Source organism: Nansenia antarctica (assembly GCF_963989245.1).
Source record: "Nansenia antarctica genome assembly, chromosome: 4".
In the NCBI taxonomy this organism is placed as follows: Eukaryota; Metazoa; Chordata; class Actinopteri; order Argentiniformes; family Microstomatidae; genus Nansenia; species Nansenia antarctica.
Window position 1 is genome coordinate 62,326,446 of NC_137689.1, and position 22,611 is coordinate 62,349,056.

Sequence of the window (22,611 nt, forward strand, 5' to 3'; positions counted from 1 at the left end):
TATTTACTTTCAAGGAAACATTGTTTATTTTGTCACCCTGAAGATCCATAGCAACACAACACTTCTTTTTATATAATGACAGTCAATCAATCAAATTGATTTGGATAGGGATTTTTACAAAACTATTGTCTCCAAGGCACAAGAACAATACTAAACAATATAAACAATAAATACAAACAATATGAACACCGAACCATAGACCAGAGTTGATTGTGTTCCATCCTCTGGTCCTGGTCAGATGCTCCTGTGAAGCCGGAGCGACTGTCCTGCATGGCCGTCCAGTCCGGCTCCCAGATCTCCTCTAACGTATCCTGCTTCTGGGATGCCGGGAGGAGGCAGGAGCTGCCTGGGGGAGTAGAGGAGGTGCCCACTACCTACACTCTGTTGGCCACCATAGTGTAAGTCACTGGCTCTGTGGATACACATTGTGGTGTTTGGGTCAGGGGAGGCTGGTGGAGGTAGAAACCGGAGGAGGTGCTCATTGCGATGGATATCTCATTCCATTCCATGCATTACAACGAGCCCGTCCTCTGATTTTGACCTCCATGTATGATAATGAATAATATTACTAGGACCAGACAGTTGTCTTGCTCTGTTTTACGGATAAATGTAGGCATAAGATAATTCTGTTTTTATAACATTGTATTGATTATGAGGACATCAGCAATTTGTTGTTAACTACAGATAGTGTGCAACTGAAATCGGAAAACGTTCCCTATGTTCATGGAACTGGACGTGTGGGTGAAGGTAGAGAACAGACTGGGGCAGGTCCAGTCTGATGTCCTGAACATATCGGCAGAGGAGCTGGGTAGGTGGACACCAATGGACCTCAGTCTCATCATGATGATTTGTTAAAAATGTTTAAAGGAGAGAGGGAAGTCTAATCCTTATTACAGTCTTGACGGAATGACAGAGAGAGATATAGAGAAGAGGGATCATAGTACAATATACTGTATATAGAAAGATTCCAAAGGTTTTGGTTACACACAAAAAAAAAGATTGATAGGGGAACTATGTCTTTTCGAGTGTAGAGCCAAAAGAAGATAAAATGCTTCACTGTCCCATTACTTCCACAGAGCACTGTCTATAGTGTAATGATCTATATGTCTTTCCTGTTTTGCAGTGAAAACAAACCCCCCCTCCAAAGTCAGAATCATCTCGGAGAAGCAATTTGCCAGATCTCTCATCGTGAACTGGACCCACCCTATCCACAAAACATACGGCATACTGAAGTACAACATCCGCTACTGCAAGGCCACCGCTGGAGAGTGGACCGAGGTAAATATGAATTTTACAGGTTTATATAATACATGTACTGTATGTACTATTCTCACCGGCTATTTGGTCAATTGGGAAGCAATCTGTTCTGCCGTTTTCAAAGTCACTTTGATTGTCTCTATAGATCATTGTAATGGTGGTCTTGGATGTTCTGTTGTGCTGTGTGTCCTGGTGTCTAATGTGCTGCGACCCCCCCTCCCCCAGGTGCCCCGGGCAGATACTGAGAAGTACATGGAGACGTTCCGGCTGCAGAGCCTGAGGCCTGACACCGTGTATGTGGTTCAGGTGCGCTGCATTCACGACAAGGACTACGGCTACTGGAGCGACTGGAGCAGTAACACCACCGCCAGGACCCCTGAGGCCGGTGAGTGTAAGAGCCAGTCACCACAACCATTAAAAGGGAAGTTTGCAGACTTCCGGTGGCGAAACGTGCAAGATGGCTGCTTAATTTTGAGCTCCCAATAGCCAGATAAAACTAACCCCCTTAATTCATAAACTTTAATACAAATCGTTATAAAATATATTGGAATGAGTGGGGGAAAGAAAACTAGAGGACAAAAGAAAAGTGATGAGCAACAAATAAAGAATTCTACGGAGATGGATGACGCTCAAGGCTCAGACGAAGGCTCGGCAGAAAACGTTAGCTTAGTGCTACGTAGCATCAGTGAGGGAATACGTGATTTCAGTGCCAGTGATTCCCAGAGAGCAATGGAAGGATGTCGCCTGAGAGGAAGGGGAGTCTTGGGAGTTGTAGGAATTTACACAAATGGGCAATTTTGAACATCAGGACTGATTCAAAGGGCATTCAAAGATATCTTGATATCTTGATCAGATTAGTGTCTAGTTCATTGTATCAGTGTGTGTGGTAGAACTGTACCGTGATATCTGTCATTGGTGAGATATGTGACGTCTCCTCTGTCCTCTCTCCTCTAGAGCCCTCCAGTAAGCCTGATCTGTGGAGGGTGGTCATGCCTGTCCAGGGGCAAGCTGAACGGAGAATACAACTGATGTCTAAGGTAGGGAAAGAAACACTGACACATTACATACAACACAGGTATGATAGTAGATTTTAATCCATGTTTGGTTAATAGTGAAGAATGAGAAGAATCCTCATCTACACATGATCCCCCAATTGCTTCACAACTGTTTTCAAGTCTGGGTAAAGTCTTTATTGTCTGGTTGGCAGTTGATCACTGGGTCTTGTTTCAATGTTGAATAGATTTTAACAAACAAGACACATTTCTGTAGATCATATTTGAAGTCATTGTATGTATGTTCTATGACTGTCCTCTATATTTTTATGTTAATATTTTTTGACATGTTAAGTGCTTTGAGTCCAAAGCACTATACAAATGTAACATTATTATTATTATTACTTAAAATTGTTTTCTTGAGAATCACCATATGACCCTTCATCGTAGCCTAAATGATGTGAAAAAGATGTAAAATATCTGTTCTCTGCCAGGCTCCTGTGGAGTGTAATGGAAGGATCCGGAGCTACAGGGTAAAGATCCAGGACTGGGATTGGGAGAGCGTGGTGGTGAACGGCTCTGAGGCTGACCTGGAGGCCTGGTCGCAAGAGAGGAAAATCACCGTCCTCCGCCAGATTAGCCTGTCTGAGAAGAAGAGGGTCTATGCTGAAGTGATTGCCAGCAACTCTGCCGGCCAGTCGCCTAGTGCCCTGCTAGTTATCCCTAAAGTAACACAAGGTGTGTGTGTGTGTGTGTGCGTGCGTGTGTGCGTGCTACCTTGCTAGCTGGATACCATGTATTACAATGTTTCTATAATACTTTGTGAAGTGTGTATTTATGTTAATGTTATGTGTGCTCTAGAGCCCCCTCCGGTGGAGTCGTTGGGCTGGTACACCCAGGAGGGCCAGCTGTGGGTGGAGTGGCAGCCCCCCAACATGACCGCCAATGTGGCTGGGCACCCCAGGGCGGTGACGGAGTACCTGGTGGAGTGGGTCTCTGTCAGCGACGGCCAGATGGACTGGCAGAGAGAAGGCAAACGCACCAGGACAGCAGCCATCAGAGGTCAGGATGAGGCAGCTCTTTATGGTCATGGTTGACTTAGATAACCTTAGCTAAGTTAAGGTCAACTTAGCTAATTAAGCTAAGTTATGGTTGACTTCGATAATTTAGCTAAGGTATGGTTGACTTAGATAACCTTAGCTAAATGTAGTGCTAGGCAGCACTTTATACCAGCTCCTTTCAGTATGTACGTTTTTAGTGGTGGTTTCCTGGCCACAGATTAAGCCAAGTCTTGGAATAAATTGTAATTACAAAACATGTTAGGCTTAATTTGTGCGTGGGAACACTTTTAACACCTTTTTGAGACGTGGACCATGCATACATATGGTTCTGCTGTCTAATAAATATAATTCCACGTTTTCCCCATGCAGGAAACATAGAGAAGTATAAACGTTACGACATCTCTGTGTATCCGCTGTACTCTGGAATGGTTGGGAAGCCTGTCACCACAGCAGCCTTTCTGGAACAAGGGGGTAAGACACGCACACACACATGCACACACAAGATGGATCCATCATTATGTTGTCTATGTTAACTGTCAACTGATCTTCAAAACCTTGATTAGGTAAATCAGGTGTCTCCCTGCTGTGCTGGGACAAAAGCCTGCAGTACTGCAGCTCCCCAGGACCAGGAGTGAGCAGCACTTAGTAACGTAGTTGAACTCATCGCAGTTTCTCTGTCCTCTGCTCCGCTGCTGTAGTTCCTTTGGAGGGTCCGTCAGTGAAGCTGAGGCCAGGGAAGAACGATGCAGAGCTGGAGTGGATGGAGATCCCTCTGGACAGACAACGAGGCTTCATCACCAACTACACCATCTACTACACCACAGGGGGCCACGAACTCTGTACGTACTGTACACACACACTCAAACAGACGCGACGGACACGCACGCACGCACGCACGCACACACACACACACACACACATATTAATTAACATGAATTAACATTAATTAAATAAAAATGTTATGTTATTAAAATGATTCTGTGTCTTGACCCAATTTACTGTCATCTCTTTCTCCATATGCAGTCCTGCTGTAATGGGAGTGTCGGGGCGGCGTGTACGAGTGTGTGTGTTCACCTCTGTGACTGTGTTGTTTTGCAGCCGTCAGTGTGCCTCCTGACACCGACTCCTACACGCTCAGGCACCTGTCCAGCAGCAGTAACTACGTGGTGCGGGTCATGGCCTCTACTGTGGTGGGACACACCAACAGCACCAACTTCTCCTTCGTTACCCACACCTACGGTGAGCGTTACCAGGAGCACAGTACTGTTCTAAAACCAAGCGCACACACACAACCAACACAAACATGTTACATGGACTGAGGTACACCCACATGGTTTTCTTTTGTATTCTGTCTGTCATGTATTTCCAAAATTGCACCATGTGAATGGACTCCATCAGCAATATTTTCACAAAATCTGCCTGAGCACAAGAATATTTCATACTACAAAAGCAACATTTTGCACTCTGTTAAACTTCTGTCCCTCTATAACTTCCCCTGGGCTGCCATCCGTTCTCCCTCTGTGGTTCTATTCGTTAGTCAAGTGAATCAACAATAATGTTGTAGATGTCATCTTAATGTTGTATCTCATCTTGATGTTCTAGATCTCATTTAAATGTTCTCTATTTGTTGTGTGTGTGTGCGTGTGCGTGTGCGTGTGCGCGTTGTCCATCAGCTCCGGGCCAGATAGAGGGCATCGTGGTGGGAGCGTGTTTCGCCTTCCTGTTCGTGGTGTTGATGACCATGCTGTTCTGCATGTGCAAGAAGGAGTCGTGAGTTACTCCTCTATCCTGTCTCTCCTACACTGTGACAGCCTGGAACAACATTCATCACTATGGATTATTATATTATATATTATATTTATGACTCCTGGAAAGTTACTGCAGCAGTTTTGGCTTCTCTCTGTGAAGACAGCACATAGATAGATAGATAGATATATCTTTATTTATGTGTCACTCCTCAACAAACAGGTATGGTATAAAGAACAGCAACAAAAGGTGCATTAAAAAGTTGTGAGACACAATACAAATCATAGCAATACAAATTAAAAACGTACATTCGAGTACTATTTCACTTGAACTATTACACAGCAAATTGGCATTGGCATTACAATAAAATACAGTATACAGTAAAGGCAATGAAATATGTAAAGAAAAGGGGGGGGGGGCAGTTTATTGTGCGATGCTCATGAAGGCTACTCTTCTTTGTAGGATGAGGTGGCAGGCCTTGGCACATTCATTAGTGCAGTGTTCACCAGCTAAAATTTTACACAGTTTATTATGGTCATTAAAATCATTAAAAGTCTCGTAGTGTTTTGATAAAAAGATAAAAAGATCAGCGCGGATGTCGTTATAAAGTTCACAGTGTAATAGGACGTGGGCTTCGGATTCAATCGAACCACTGTTGCACAGTGTGCAGAAACGACTCTCCACTGGGGTGTTAGTGTATCTGCCGGTTTCCAGGGCTAAGGGAGCGACTCCACACCTAAACTTGGCAAGGGCACTTCTATGCTGCCTGGGCATAATGCATTGAACACAGGGGAGGCTGGTTCATTAGGGCAATTGGACAATGCCCCACCAAAGGGAGAAGAGAGAGATTTTTTTTTCTATGACTTCTAGACAGTGTTGCTTCTGAATATCATAGTCCAATCAGCTAGTGTTCTGTGGAGTATATCACAGTCCAATCAGCTAGTGTTCTGTGGAGTATATTCCAATCAGCTTCAAGTCCCGCCCCTTTCAGTGCAACTTTCCCTCTACTCGAAATTGCACTAGGCTGTTCTCGTAGACTTACATGTAAAATCTATTTTGGTAACTTCAGGCCATTCGGGCATTCTCTATGGGTTTTTGGGACATGCACAAAGAATCGTACGTGCTTACGTCATGTCATACGGCTGCAGAAGAAGGACATTGACGCAGTCTTCATAAAACATGCCGTCCAAAGCTTCACAAGCAGCATGCTATAAAAACTATAGTTTGTACCTTCTCCGTAATATAGAACTTTGTAATAATCAAATGTATGCATGCTATGATGAATGGGAAAGGCGCCGGTAAAACTAGTAGGCTTATATAACAATGAGTTGAATTAAAATTAGGGCTTGCCCGAGTAATTGGAGTAGGATATTCATTTGGTAGGTTGCTATGCGAAGCTTCTTTTTTGCAACAAAACTTTGCATTTAATTTATTATGTTACATTATATTAATATGTAGTTACTTAATGTAATGTAGTATATTACATTTATCAAACTATACAATACATTTTGTCAGCGAATTACAACTAAGCATTTTTTTTTTAATATATGTATTAGGCTAATATATAGAACATGTCTAAAAATGTCTGAGGTTTAATTTGTGAATAGATAGACCTACATATTTCTATTCAAGAATAAGCATATCTACCTAAATAGCTCCAAGATATCTAAGTGGTCAGGAGTGACTCATGTGCACAGCCTGTTAAAGCTAAAGTCAACTGTTATACTTAAAACAGATCCCTCTCTCCTGGAGACCTTAAATCATCGTTAGACTACATTTCAGAAATTACTGTAGATACAATTACAACTACAAGACAGCAGATTGTTCAGCTACATTTTCTTATTTGAAATCTTAACACTGTTGGTCTGTCTGCCTTCAGGGACCAAAGCTCATCTCAAGAGCAGCAGCAAGAAGCCACAGGAACCAGAACATCAAGGAGGGTCTTGGGAGAAGAAGAGAAGCAGAGGCTGTCTAAAGAGGTAGGTCCAAGTTTTGAAACACAGTGTTGGAAAATCACCACCAATCAGAGTTACATTCAGGGATGAGATGGTAGCAGTCTTTATTCAGTGTTGTACTTCCAAAGTGCTTATTTCCACATTTTCTTTCACACCCCATACTTTTGACAGATCTGCGACACAATCCTGGCCCACTCCAAAGAAAGGTTTTCTTTCACCAACCACCTTGTGAGTGCCACGCTGCTCCAAGGAGAGATGTTCCAACAGCACTGCCATGCATTCCCTGTTGAGGCTCTGAACACCACTGTCAAGGCATACCCCATGCTGAACCAGGTGAAGCTCAAGACTGAGCTGTCCCTTGTCTATGAGAGTGCTGAGTTCAAGGGCTGCTCTGGTGCACTGGCACTGTACCAGGTTCTACACAGGTACAACCTCCAGGAGACTTTCTCTGAGACTGTAGCTCTGTTGAACATCCTAATTGCCACTCCCATGACAACAGCTGAAGCTGAGAGGTGTTTCTCGACCCTTAAGAGAATCAAGAACTTCCTGCGAAACACAATGGGCCAGGAGCGCCTGAATGCACTGGCCATGCTTTCAATGGAGAGGGAACTAGTCAGGAAGATGCCTGATTTTAATGAGAGGGTCATTGATTGTTTTGCTGCTTTGAAAGAGAGACGAGCTAAATTTCAATACAAGTGAGCAGTATGTATGCCGTCCATATTTTGTATTTTGTAGTATGTAAATAGTTTTATCCATCCATTGCACATTATCAGCCCCTGTGCCACTGCTCTTTATCCTGGATTTGCTGCACCTAAAATAAAATATGTGATAACTGAATACCAATGGCTGTGAGAGTCAATTTATTTAAGCCCGCTGATTTAGGTGAATTTACCCTTGAACGTGTCACCTTAACCATCAACGCAACAATTGCCCCCCCTGAGAGATTTGGCAGGAGCCGCCACTGATTGAACATAGGGTTCTGATTCAAAAACATTTTTAAAAGAACAGTAAGTACGCAGTTTGTTTCCCTCTGGCCTGTTAATCTGCCGGAGCCATTTCTCCTTGTCTGCCTCTGCAACTGCTACATCAAGACTCCGTAGATCATATATTATTTTTATTTTTTTTCAGATTTTATCCCTTTTTCACCCAATTTGGTATCCAATTGAACCCAACCTAGCATCCAATTATTCCCTGCCTATTGCGTAGGATCCGCCGCACGACCCCGTGGCCGGCAGCCCCAGAGGAGATCGCCAGGCAGACTAGCTGTCTGGCTCTTCGAGCCCAGCACCGTTATTCCGGCACCCCGGGGGCGGTGTTGCGCGACGGATCCTTGTCCGGAAATAGTCCTATACCGCCCTCGGGAGCGGCCGCTCAATATGCCGCTCCCTGTGTGTGCCCCGGCCATATCCGGGTCTGGCGAGACCGGGATTCGATCCCAGTCCCCGGTGGAGTTGGGTGGGCAGCTTGCACTAGTGGCTAGTGCTTAGACCGCTACGCCACCGCGGGGCCGTAGATATTATTATTATTATTATTTACTTATTTTATTTTTTCAGATTTTATCCCTTTTTCACGCCCAAATTGGTAGCCAATTGAACCCAACCTAGCATCCAATTATCCCCTGCCTATTGCGAAGGATCCGCCGCACGACCCCGTGGCCGGCAGTCCCAGAAGAGGCCGCCAGGCAGACTAGCTGACTGGCTCCTCGAGCCCAGCACCTGTTATTCCGGCACCCCGGGGGCGCTGTTGCGCGACGGATCCTTGTCCGGAAATACTCCTATACCGCCCTCGGGAGCGGCCGCCCAATATGCCGCTCCCCGTGTGTGCCCCAGCCATATCCGGATCTGGCGAGCTGGGATCCGATCCCAGTCCCCGGTGGGCAGCTTGCACTAGTGGCCAGTGCTTAGACCGCTACACCACCGCGGGCCGTAGATCATTTCTTGATAGGATTAGATCAGTGCTGGCGAGGTGGGATAGATGTAGAGAGCTAAAAAATGTTCGCACCGTATGAGCATAGTTTTTCACATTTCTCATCTGGTTAGCCCACAGGAACACACGCTTACATAGCCTGTTATCAGGCATACCACACAGTCTCTTCCAGTTCTTGAAAATGCATGACCACTGGTGTTGCCACATGGTTTTCCACCCCAAATCACCTTGTATGGCAGCATTCGGTGTGTATTTACCCACACCCAAATAAAAACGACATTCCCTATTAAAAACAGCATTAATACAAGAGTGACTTTTGTAACCCCAGACAGCAGCTGCATAGGTCAGGATGGGCAGAGCCAAAGATTCAAACAATTTGGTGAAATATTTGAAGGGGAAACCACCCAATATTTTGCTTTTGGCTATAATTGCACCTAGTGCTCTATTTGCATGCAAGGCTAGATGTTTAGCAGTTACACTATAGTCTAGGAACTCTGTTAAGTATAGACCCAGATATTTGTATTCTCTGACTACCTCTAGTGGGGAAAGCCCACATGAGAAGCTAAAACTGGACAGGGGCTTTGCTGGATTTCTGAAATGCACTACTTTGGTTTTATCAACATTTATATTTAGTTTCCACTCCTGGCACCAACTATGGACCAGTGTCAGCATCTCCTGTAGTTCCTCTTCTGTCTCAGATATCAGGGTAATATCATCTGCATATAAAAGTATAGAGATCTTTTCATTTCCTATAGGGACACCTTTTCCCAAGGCCTTAATTGCTATACTTAAGTCATTTATATATATGGAGAACAGAACAGGTGACAAAATGCAGCCCTGTTTTACGCCAATGTCGACTGGGAACCAATCTGTAAGGCTACCATTTACACGGACACAGCATTTCACATGTTCGTACAGAGCAGTAAGACAGTTAAGGATGTTGCCATGTAGGCCTACAGCTGACAACTTCTCCCATAGCATGCTACGGTTAATATGATCAAAGGCTTTGGAAAAATCGATAAAAGAGCAGAATGTAGATTTTCTAAGCTTTTTCCTTGAGTCTATAATAGCAGTTAAAGTGGCAATATGGTCTATACGACTCCTTTTCTTTCTAAACCCATTTTGTTCATCTGTTATGATGCCGTTGGACTCCACCCACTCAGAGACCCTGTTATGTAACACACAGCAGAACAGTTTATATACAGCAGAGGTCAAAGTAATAGCTGGATAGTTTGCAGGTATTCTTTTATCTTTTCCCCCGCCTTTATAGATAGGGTTGATGATGCCATATTTCCATAGTTCTGGGATTGTGCCATTAAGAAAACAATGATTAAAAAGCCTATGCAATAAGTTAAGTGCATTACCATTTTTCAGAACATCAGTAGGTAGCCCATCAAAACCATATGCTTTGCATTTCTTGGCTGCTTGCAGGACTTTGACAATCTCATGCTCACTGATTGGCTGGTTCAGGGATGTATCCAGGTTAAAGTGGGGGTGCTCTGTGACTCTGGCGAGGGTGGGGCCACTATGCTGGTTCGCCTGGAACAAGCTGGCAAACTCGCTCCTCCACGACTCTAGGACAGATTCTTTATCAGTCTGTGGGGAGCCATCCGGCCCCAAGACCTCCCAGGGGATGTTGGGGTGCCGCTCGCTGCCTACACCAAGCTGGTTAACTTGGCTCCAGAAGGTCTTCGGGTCGTTGCTTTCTAGCTCCTGGATATTCTCCTGTTGCAGTCTCCAGTGGCGTCTCTTTGCAGCTTGGACTGAGCGGTCAAACTGTCTCTGTCTGTCCTTCATCACAGCTCTAGCCCTGGCTCTTGTTGGTCCGGGGGGGCAGGATGTCCACTCCTTCTCTGCCACGCTCAAGGAGTTCCATAATGAGGATTGCTCATCTGTCCACCAGGCTTTTTTTGTTTTCCTCTTTTTGTTTGTGCGACCCGGTTGGATAATAATGTCCTTGTGGGGTATCTGTTCTCGCATCTCATGTTTTACAATGTCACAAAACTGAGCATACACCGAGTCCACAGTAAACTGGTTGGCTGCTGAGGCCTCTAACTGGGCTATACAGCCCCTCAGTGCATCTTGGCAGCTGTCACCAGACAGGAAGTGGTCGGGGATAGTGGACAAATCAAAGGCAGTGAAAGAGACCCTGTCCTCGTTCCTCTGTTTGGAAGATTGAGGTAGGGAAGGTACTGCTGGTAGGGCCATGGTGCAGGTAAGGCAGGAGTGGTCTGGGATTACTCTAGTCGTGTCCATAATTGAGACACACCCCGCTTGAGTGAAAAGGTCCCTGCTCCTAGTTACAGTGAAGTCACTAAACCAATGCAGATTTTCATGAGGGACGATTAAATAATCAACAACTGACAGCCCCTTAGTTGACTTGACACACAGGTGAAGTCATTCTTACAATAGTTTCTCCCGTTTAGAATACAGCAATTTGCACTGATCAGAAATTGTGTAAGTAATTCACCATAGGAGTTAGATGAGAAGTCCACTACATTCCGTTCTTCCACCAAGTCCACACCCTCAATATAGTCCTGAGAATCTGCACAACGGCTGTTGAAGTCTCCCATTATAAGAAAAGGGCCAAGTTTCTGAAAACTATAGACATTTGTGAGGATATTTTCATAAAAGTCTGCTGCATCTACCTGTCTAGTGGAGTTGGCTGGGGGTAAATAACACACAGCCACAGAGAAAGTATGGCTTATGTTAATGACATACTGTATGTCATTGCTGAGGAATTTGACTTTGCTTGATATCATACAGTAGATTAGCTGTCTGAACAAAGCACTTACAAAAATAGCTGTGTTTGTGTTTGAAATAATTCCTTTTCAAAGAACTATCACTCCATTTCACTGAATCTAGCATGAAGGCTTCAGTGGAATCAACAGAATAGTTCCAAACGTTCTCATCCTGCATGCCAAACCAAACACAAAGCAACAGACTAAAACCTATAGTCTATTTTTCACCTGCTAAAAGACGTTCTCTAACCATGCCTTGTTTTGTTTAGGATCAAGAAGATCTTCTGGCCGGTTGTCCCAGACCCCTCCAACAGCACCATCGCCACCTGGTCACCTGACCTCCCCTCCAAAGTAGGTCCCAGTGCCTCTGTGCTGCCGTGGGAAGAAATAAACTTAGGAACTTATAAACTTAGGAACTTAGATGATTTATGTCCCACAGACAAAACACCTGTCCTAGATTCAGATGTGCATCCACTTCACCTATCTATATCTCTATATTATTATTATTATTATTAATATTATTATACTGTATATTATTTAATCCCATCAACCCTCTTCTCTCTCTCTCTCTCTCTCTCTCTCTCTCTCTCTCTCTCTCTCTCTCTCTCTCTCTCTCTCTCTCTCTCTCTCTCTCTCTCTCTCTCTCTCTCTCTCTCCCCCCTCTCCGCTGCCAGGCGGACAGCCCCAAGGAGAGCATCCTGGCAGATGTGAGCGTGGTGGAAGTGGATGTGTTTGACAGGAAGTCCCTGTACGAGGAGGACAAGACGTGCCTGCCCCTGAAGAAGGACAAGTACCTGTCGGAAGAGCACAGCAGCGGCATCGGAGGCTCCTCCTGTATGTCCTCGCCACGCCAGAGCGTCTCTGACAGCGACGAGGGCGGAGACTCGGGCCAGACCACGGCCAGCACCGTCCAATACTCCTCTGTGGTGGCCGCCTCCACTGGCTACAAGACCCAGACCCCGGGGTCCCTCCCCCCCCAGACCCAGACCCAGGCCCAGGCCCAGCACGTCTTCGCCCGCTCTGAGTCCACACAGCCCCTGCTGGACTAAGAGGAACACCCTGACCTCCACCACCAGCACCACCTCCAGGAGGGGCAGGAGTCCAGGAACCCATACTTCAGACGCTCGCCGGCGGGTAACGAGGACAGCCGTCCGCCTGCGGAGTTCAACCAGCTAGAGATGGAGGAGCAGGGCGGGGCCTCGTCGCTCAGGTTCAGCCCATTGGAGGAGGGGTCTCAGCAGACCACGCCACAGATGAAGAGGAAACCCCTGATTGGCAGCCGTCGTCAGCAGGACCCGCCCCTAGCTATATGCCTCAGCTGAGTGGCTACAGGCCACAATGAGGGAGAGTCAGAGGACGTTGACTTTTGTTTGCAATAGTGTAATTCCTCCATGCCTTTTGTTCATTTCAAAGCTTTAAAAGTCAGCAAGTCCAAGTGTTTTTAGAATGATGTCTGTGAGTCTATTAGGTTTTGCACTTTTTTTATTGCCAATCATGAACTCATACACTGTGTGTCCATCGTAACATGCTTCACAATTTGACTGTTTAGGTTTGTAGACTTAGCCTTTGTCTTGAGGCTTTTATTGTTGTAATGTCCTAAAAAGCTAATAGAATCACAGAAGTCATGACTTGTAATGTAGTTTATCACATAGCTTCAAGCTGACAATTTTTCATACTATTACAATTGTACAATAAGTATATTATACATATATGAATGTAATTAACAGATATAGTCATGTTGCACAGCAACCAAGTGTTTCCCCTGATGTTGCCAGGATGGTACATTTCATGGTATAGCACCCTCTTGTGTCCTATTTTCCACATTACTCTGACAGGCCTGACCACTACCATTTAATTTCACTGACTAAGCATCATCGGTGCTGCTCTGCTTTGAGTGAGCAAACTTGACTTTGTATCATGCACAGTCCAGAAGTGGGCTAATCTCTACAGCCTGACCAGGGGTCACTTCTATAGCCTGAGGGTCAAGGGTCACTTTGAAGTTACACTGTTTGGTGAAGCATCATAACAAGACACTGGACTTGAAGAAAGAGGAGTGATGATGACAAACTGTACAACAGGGCCTGCCGTGTATGGACACCCCACACACACACACACACAAACACAAACACATGCGCACACACACACACTGCATATTTTAAATGATTATAATTATCACAAGGGATAAGATTGAGAGAGAGAGAATAACCATTTGACTCCATGTACATCAGACTGCTATAATGCCTGATTGTTGTCAAGAACTTTGCTGTAGGGTCACCATAGATGAATGTCCTGATTTTTTAATGCTCATTTCAAATACTATGAATTCTACATCTTTTGTCATTGTAATTTTTATTTGATCAGGTAACAAACACATTTCCTTGTGGCTTCAATGTTGCTACAATTGAAGGTCAGACTTTCAGAGATTACTGTTACATGCAAGTGTTGTAGATTACCTCTCTGGATGTATAATTGTTACTGATATGGAGAGAGCGAGAGAGAGAGATTTCTGTTAGGTTTGTTACTTTTTGTTGATATGTGTTTGGCCAGAGTTCAACAGGACCTTTCAGATGTGCTCCCAGAGAAGCAAAGACAAAGAATGTTACATTGATAGAAATGTAAATATTGCTTTAGTCCTGAGAAGCTATCACGATGCCCATAATGATTAACACTACTTCCTGTTATAGCAGGACACACAGACACGTACTACAATACTCCTCTTTCACTGCATGTCACCTGAATACAGTACATGTGCCCTTTTGGAGCTTGGTTTGTGAATGTACAACATTATACAATATGAAATAAACAATAGTAAATGTCAATCAAGCAAGTGTGTAGTATTATCATTAAATATCAAACATACATACATAATATCAACAAACCATTCCTGAAGCTCCAGCTGTAACTCCCTGTCCCCACAGAGACCCCTCTGCTACTGTACTAACTCCCTCATCCTGCTGTTGGTCTAATCACCTCTTCTTCTCAAGTTTCTCAAACCCTATCACCAAACCAATGCTCCCTCCCAAAAGTCCTAATCCTATCCCCCCCACAGCCATACAAGTTGTCATTGACATCCTTGTTAATCCAGCCACACATGCCCCAGCAGCTGCCCCTACCACTACACCCAGTAGTAACCCTGCCGCCCATGGGATCACTCCACTCAGGACCTCAGGGGAGAGGGCACACTTGATCCACCTACTTAAGTCAGAGTCTGTAGACTCTGGGGAAGGCCTGGCAGCAGGACAGAGCCTTGAGCCATTACTATTAATGATCAAGATGCAAGAAAATAGAATCCAGTCAGATTTGTTATTCGTCTTTATTTGCACACACACATATACAATACAGGTGCAACGACAAGAAACATAAAAGTGAGATAAGAATCCCAGAAGGGCTGACACACATGAACCGTATCAAAATAAAATAAAATAAAATAAAACATTTATAGACAAACGAAATATAGGAATTCCACCCAGAGCCTCTCTTCATTTGAATGGAGAATTTGTCATTGCTACAACGGAAGAAAAAAACGATTCTGAAGCTACAGCCACAACTCCCTGATCTACAGTTGAAGCCCCTTCTACTGTTAAGAGTCCCTCAATCTGCTATTGGTCTAATTACTGCCACTTGTGTTTACCTGTTGGACCGGCATCATGCAACCCCTCGGGCCCTATCATAGCTCCTGCTATCCCTCCCATGGCTGCTGCTGCAGTCCCCAGGCCCCCCACCTCACACATGACTAAACCTGCTACAGCCACACCGCCCACCCCAAACGCTGCCCCCATAGCTGCCCCAGCCAATATTGCCTTCACCCACATCTTCACTTCTTCTAGGACCTCGGGAGAGAGGGCAGCTTTCATCCATTGACGGAAGTTAGAGACGAGAGACTCTGAGGAATGGTCCATCTGTGGCTGATCCATCTGCCTTGGGACAGCCTCTGCCTCCATCTTCCTTTGTATGACCGCTTTTGCCCCTCTCAACAATTTGTTGGTGTAGCACTCTCCTCCGTTCTTCTGCACCATGCCCTCCACCTTCTCCAGCAGCCCTGATGTGGTATCTGTTCCCACAACTCCCCAGCAGAGCCTTGAGCCCATCTGGAGCTGTCTGGAGGTACAACTGCCTCTCCATACTTCCTTGTGACATACTCACTGTACAGCTTGCAGATGTCCTTGTATGTGGATCCACATGTCCATGGGATGCGCTGAACCAATACTCCACCATCCAGCAGATACTGGACTTTTATTCAGAAATTTACTTTTTCTGACTTTTATTCTGACTTTTATTCTGACTTTTATTTGGAAATGTTTTCTTCAGACTTTTATTCAGATTTTTTTTGGGACATTTTTAACCCAGCCCCTCCTCATCTCTGACCCCAAGAAGCATAAATTCCCCTAGCCAATCCCCCTTTTCTCTGCTTCGATAGTGCTGTGTTTCTGTTTCTGTTTTTTGCTGCTCTCTGCTTAAGTTTCTTCATGTTGCTTGTGTGGTCTGTCCCGAATCCTAGCAGTGTCTGTCTGTGTTAAATTAGATCAGTTGGTGAATATAAGACTAGCAGCAGAGCTTCAGCAGAACTAATCCTTAAAAAAAAGAGGATCTAAAAGTTATGAGGTCACCATAAGCACTCTGCTAGACACAGAGGGGGAAATAAGTATTCAAACATACATTGTTTTAAAACATTATAAATCTACATATTTCCTATAATTATTCACATGAAATTTAGACCAAACATTGGTATTAACAAAAAAAAACCTACACAACTGAAATGGCTCTCCACAGTCTAGTGAAAAGGTCCGCATGTCAAGAATTGACTCAACCTGACTCATTGTGTGGTGAACACCGCAGCCATGTTTATATCGCTAGGCGTTCCCAGGAATATTCCACATAAACAGGAATTCTGTGGATCATGTTTTGATGGATTGTTAGGGAAGGTTGAGACTGGGTCAGAGTGATATAAAGTGAATGACTCAGAGTCAGTGTACTGTCAATGCACACTGGGGAGGTTCCTCCTCCAGGCTCTAGGACACATTCTTGGCACACTTGCGCTGTTCTCAGGATGTGGTGAACCAACACCACGCACGCACGCACAGAGGAATTGCTATAACACCAATCCACAGACAAGAAGATACCATTTTCATAATTTACTCAATGATATATACAATAGATTGCATAAGGAGTCATGCATTTGACAGTACCAGTTAATGTCCACTTTACAATAATCCACAAATATACAAATAATATTTCAGTTCAAGTTAATGACAGTATCACCGTTTTTGTGTGCCCATCAAATATTGCAATATTCATTGTTTAATCTTAAACATACCGGTACTTAAAACTGACCACTCAGTCAATATGCTTTTCTCTGTAACTGCACCTGGGCCAGATTTAGAGACCACGGTTAGTGGGGCACCAGTCCAGTTAGACTAACCAGGGGTCGGGTAACTTGGTGCCATAGCAACCGGGAACTTAGTCTCTTGGGGAGAAGTTGAGAAACATCTCAAAAACGATGTATAGACAGCAGTGGTCAGCAGAGCAGAACAACATGGACATAGGATAGAGCCATGTATGGGAACCAATGTCAATTGTAAGTTACGATGGACAGATGTAAAGCTATTCTCTCTCTGTGAACAAGTATATAAGCTGTAACTTCCATCAGTACATTGCTCGGTCGCTCACTACACCACAGAGCATGCTGCCTTGGAAACATCTGTACAGAGAATGTAACCCAGATCTGCATAATACAATGATTACGATTCAACCTTCTCTCTGAGTGATCAATGTTATTCCCGGCGGAGTTTTCCCTGACCACATGACTTGACTAAACATAAATACAGTAGAACCTGACCATGACAAACAATGGGCCTTTTTTTCCTGGTCAGGTGACATAAGTCCACCCATAAGTCCTTGAAGACCAGAATCAGAATGAGTAAGACAACGAAGCTGAGAAGCTCATTGGCTACTGGCGTATGTCCATGTCCAATCACCGTCCTTCACCTGCCCTGTCTCTGTTCCAACATGTCGACCGTCACATAGGCTGTGAGCGGGGTCGGGGTCGTCTTGCTGAGCTGCTTCGTCTCCAACAGAAGCTCGCTCTCCTCCGTGACGCCCTGCATAACCTGACTCCCCAACCCAAAACCCAAGCCCACAGGAAGTTCCACCGGGCTCTGGTTCTTGTAGGGGTTGATGGGACAGCTCTCGAAGGTCTGGATGACTGAGGAGACAGTGGTCATCTCCGCAGGGGGGGCTAGATGCTCGTCAGGGTGCCCCAGTCCAGGGGGGTTCCCTGGGCCTACGCCTGAGTCCATGCTCCCCTCTCTGGGATCATGCTCACAGGAGGTCCAGCTACAGAAGCTGGGGATTCGCTCCTCTCTCTGGTTGTTGATTGGCTCCTGGTCCTGTGTTTCCTGGTCCTCTGTGGTCGTTGGAGTGATGTCACCCATCATGGCGTCCACCTCCCAGGGGTAGACCCTGTCACAGAAGCTCTCTCGTTGCGGGGGGTGGTTGAAGGGCTGGATCTGGGGGGTGACATGATCACACACGTTTCCAAAAGGGAATGGTAAAGACAGTAGGAATGATGGAAACTGCAGCCTGTTGGGCCACCCTGAAGGAAGGTTCATTATTCACTAGGTTCTGGGTACTAGGAATAAAGTTGTAAATAAACTGAACTGTAAATAAACTGTAGACATTTTAGAGAATTACAGGAATACATTACTCTTCTTCAAACTATGGTGAATTGGTGGTGTAAGGGTTTGTAGTCCATATCTACATTGAATAGGACAGATGTTAAGCATTTTAAGGTGAGATTGTGTGATTATACCTTGTAGGGTATACCTTGTATATACTCTGAGAGGACCAGAGGGAATAGAAGAGTGAATAGAAAAGTAAATAGAACAGTGAATGGTGCAGTAAATAGAAGTGTACATAGAACAGTGAATAGAACAGTGAATAGAACAGGTGTATAGTATGTTAAGGTGAAGGGATGTGAGGTTTTGTGGTATGATGTTATTGTTGTTTACCATGTGACCAGTCTGAGAAGACCAGTGAGCCAGGGAACTTTGACCAGGGTCAGGCACCATCTTCTCCATAAACATTCTCCACCTACCAATCACATTATAATGAATAATCATTAATAATAATAACTACAAATAAGCGCAAAAAGCTTTACTCTTAATTTTTGGTATTTACATTTGCGTTTGGCTTCCATGGCTTAGAACAGAACAGCCTGAACACATGACACACACACACACACAATAGGTCTGAAACCAGACTGTCAACAGTTGGTCAAACCACAGGGCTAACCTGAAGCATACTGTGCTGGCTATTTCTCGTTTCCAGCACTGTTTCAGCTATGGTATATATATATATATATATATATATATATATGGTATATATACATGTAACCAGAACAGCTCAGTACAGCCCATCACAGCCCAGTATGGCCCAGTACGGCTCAGTACAGCCCCGTTACGGCTCAGCTTGGCTCAGTGCAGCCCTGAACAGCCCAGTACAGCTCAGTACGGCTCAGCTCAGTTCAGACCTGCGGGGTGAATTAGGGTTTAAAGGTGAATCCACCATTTTGAGGACCTACTGAATAACACAGAAGAGTCCCGTGAAGAGGATGATGAAGATGCTGAGGCCTCCAAAGACCCCCAAGCAGGAGGATGAAGGGGCGATCTAGGGGGTGAAAGAAATATATATACATAATAAACAAATAATTTTGTGCAATCTATAATATGTAAACAAAGGCTTTTATTTATCTTGAGCAGAATATAACTATTAATGTGTTCAATCAGCAGATGTTGTTGGAACACGAGTTTGAAATGCAGGTCAGAACAGATGCACTGAATGAATATACCATACTATAGCATAGTAATACACTGAATCAATGTATAGGATAGTAATATATTGGATCAACATGCTATAGGATAGTAATATACTAGATCAACTTACAATAGGATAGTAGCATACTGGATCAACGTACTATAGGATAGTAACATACTGTATCAACGTACTATACATGGAGAGTAAAACTATAGCCCCTTTCACACATACACGCCTTCCCAGTAGATTCCATGCAATTTCCAGGGTCGGCGTATGTCTGAACGTGACTGATGTAAAGCGATCAACTTCTCCAGAATTGATTTAATTGAGTCGTCACTTACAAGCGAGTTTGTTTAATCTCAACGAGACGTCTTTGATATAACTTCTAAGATAAAATGATCCAATCATATATTCGGCACCACTACTGAACTGTTCTTTAAGAGAATATTTATTCGAGCACATCAGCAAACAATAGCATCAGCAAGCAATAGCATCAGCAAACAATAGCATTTCATTCCATGGAAAGGGGTCTTATCTAGCTTCACCTCCTCAGGCCAGTATCAGCTGGTTAACTGCAGAAGCTTCACCGGACAAGAGCCCCGTTTCGCCTTGGTGCATAGTCTTTATACATGTTCCTTAACATTTAGGGATGGGCTGTCCCTCTGGTAGGTTTTATGGTAAGCGTCTGTTTTATATCGGTATGTGGCTTTCGACTCCTTTCGGTGTCCGTGCGAGTGTGTTATCTTCTTCTTCTGACCACTCGGTCGTTTGTCATGGTGAGAGTGTTCGGACACTCTGTCGGCAACGGTATCCTGAGCAGCCTAGTCTTGCGCGACGTTAGACACACACATTCTAATGTTTTTTAAGGAACCAGTAAACATATGCACACAGTTACGTTTTTAGGATGCACAGATATTTTGATAGTTATTTTGGGTGTATTCTACGTACGTTCTAAAGCACTAATTGGCCAGTTATTTAATCTTCAAACACATTCCCTCCTGACCAGGTCTGTAGGTCCTATGTCCTTATCAGGATCACTTGTGTAAACATCACTGTTGCCAGGCCCACAGACTCCCATGACTTGGGATTCGATTAACAAGTTAAAATACAGTATAGAAGAATAGACTTATCATTAATCATTAGTTATGATAGTATAAAATGAGTATAGGAAAATAGAATATCATAACAGCAGGTACAAAATGGTTGTTAGTACATAGGTAAAAATAAGCAATCTACAGCCGGTTTGAACCACAACACTTTCTCCCAGTCAGGAGCCCCTTCCCCCCATGTCGCTCAAAAGCAGAACCTCTCTTTTATGGTTCTGTGAGACTTCAACTGACCTCAGTCACATATTATTTAAATGAACACACAGTACTTGATTTATCACTTCTAGTTATTGTAATACAAATCCCTAACACTGACCAGGGAAATCCGCCCAGGCAATTACCCGGGTGGAGACCATGTATAATTCCATGCAATTTACCGGGTCACTCACTGTATGCCTGAATGGAAGCCTGAACATTGCCTGGTCTGTCTCCTTTCACAGCTGTCCTGCATCGTGCAACCAGCAGGGCAGAGCGCATAAGAACTGCCCCAGACTCTGAATGTCGCTACTGCTAAATATAATTCCACAACTGGACACTACTTCATTTCCAATCATAGTGGAGGTAGGATATATGGCAGTCTCATCGGCTCCACGGTTCTTTGGTGGAAAGGCATTTTCAGCAAAGTTAAAACACGAAAATCTGTGCTCACTACCTTTTCCAGTTGAACATAAACTAAACTATTTCAATGCTGCTACTGTTTGCGAAGTTACAAGTTCCTTACATCCCACCATTTTTTTCAAAGGATGCAAAGTTCTATACGTTCATAGCCTATGGAGACGTTTTAGTTGATCCCAAAGTCTGTTCAAACCCAGGCAGCGAGACCAGTAAAAAAACACAACTAGATCTTCTATAATTCTAACTGGATAGTACTTCTTTTCCAATCATAGTTAGTTAGATTACTTATTTAGCTAGCTTACTTTTACGTATCAAATGTACATTTTGTGATATAGACGCAGTGCACACCGTCTCCTCTCAGCTGTCCTGCATCGCACAGTTAGAGCCTCTGTGTCTCTACTCACTGTGGGAACGCCTCCTGCATGACCTCACCAGAAGCTCAATATCATTGCATCAGCCAGGAGGGGAGGGACCCTCCTCCTTTATAAGGCATAGACAGAGCGTCAGTCGCCCACTAAACTTCTCCGCAGACGGCTGAACCGCCAAGTTAGCCTGTCTGGGGAAGACCAACTCCTGTGTGGGCCAGCTGAAACGCTGCTGTCACAGAACTAACGCGGTGGCGTCTTCAGCCATACCTGGACCGAGCTGGGCGGACCTAGTTCCTTCAAGCCCTGACACCGGTTTCCTGGTGCTGGATGACCAGGGAGATGAAAGCCCTACCGCTGCTCGGTACATCCCAGAGAGAGATGCGTACAACGATGAGGGAGAGTCGCCCAACTCGGACCTCATCTTGTCAATCGATGATGAGGAGGAATCCCACTTCCCCATCGGTAGGCGCGGGGCTGCAAAGCTCCCTACGCCGGACGGAGGTAACCAACCCTCCGCCCGTCTCCTCTGGACCTTGACATGCAAGACATGTGCAAGCAAGCGGCTAACAGGCTGAATATCCCATGGCCCGTCGCCCAAACTGAAACTGCTTTGACGGGAAGAGACTGCAGATGGCGGCCAAGACGGGTAAACAAATGATGCCGTTCTTCCCGGAGCTACTCGACGAGATACCGTCAACGTGGAAAGAACGGCCATTCAACGAGAAACACCCCGTAGTTGGGGGTTCTCAGCTGGACTGTGAGGGGATGGACTCCTTCGGCCTTCGCCACATTCCGTCGATCGAGGCCATGGTAGCAAGCCATCTGCACCCGAAGGCTTCCATGTCTTCATCCCGTCCATGTCCGCCAAATCAGACTGCTTCCAGTCAAGCCTTACCGATAAGTGCTACAAAGCAGTGGCTCTGTCAGAGAGGGCTCTCAATGCCTCTGCCCTTCTGTCAGCCTACCAGGCTGAGCTGGAGGAGGATATGACTTCCAACACAGATTTCCATTCTCAGGGAGAAAGGAGCTAGA

General features: G+C 44.8%; 1 protein-coding gene and 1 pseudogene across 2 annotated transcripts; one reads left to right on the forward strand and one right to left on the reverse strand.

Moving 5' to 3' along the window:
- Positions 1-723: 723 nt before the first annotated feature.
- Positions 724-13,020, forward strand: LOC308156222 (interleukin-6 receptor subunit beta-like; annotated as a pseudogene). The gene is made up of 12 exons: positions 724-808; positions 1,124-1,278; positions 1,483-1,642; positions 2,212-2,294; positions 2,744-2,987; positions 3,111-3,311; positions 3,680-3,781; positions 4,009-4,149; positions 4,409-4,549; positions 4,984-5,080; positions 11,948-12,029; positions 12,353-13,020. The product of its transcript is annotated as an interleukin-6 receptor subunit beta-like (transcript).
- Positions 13,021-16,860: 3,840 nt separating this feature from the next.
- On the reverse strand, positions 16,861-19,306 carry LOC308155163 (uncharacterized protein). Its single transcript, XM_080528414.1, has 3 exons — positions 19,258-19,306; positions 18,686-18,767; positions 16,861-18,184 (listed from the first exon to the last, which is right to left on the reverse strand). The coding sequence occupies exons 2-3, from the start codon at positions 18,758-18,760 to the stop codon at positions 17,660-17,662; spliced, it is 600 nt and encodes a 199-aa protein (XP_080384540.1). The 5' UTR covers positions 18,761-18,767; positions 19,258-19,306; the 3' UTR covers positions 16,861-17,659.
- Positions 19,307-22,611: the final 3,305 nt, after the last annotated feature.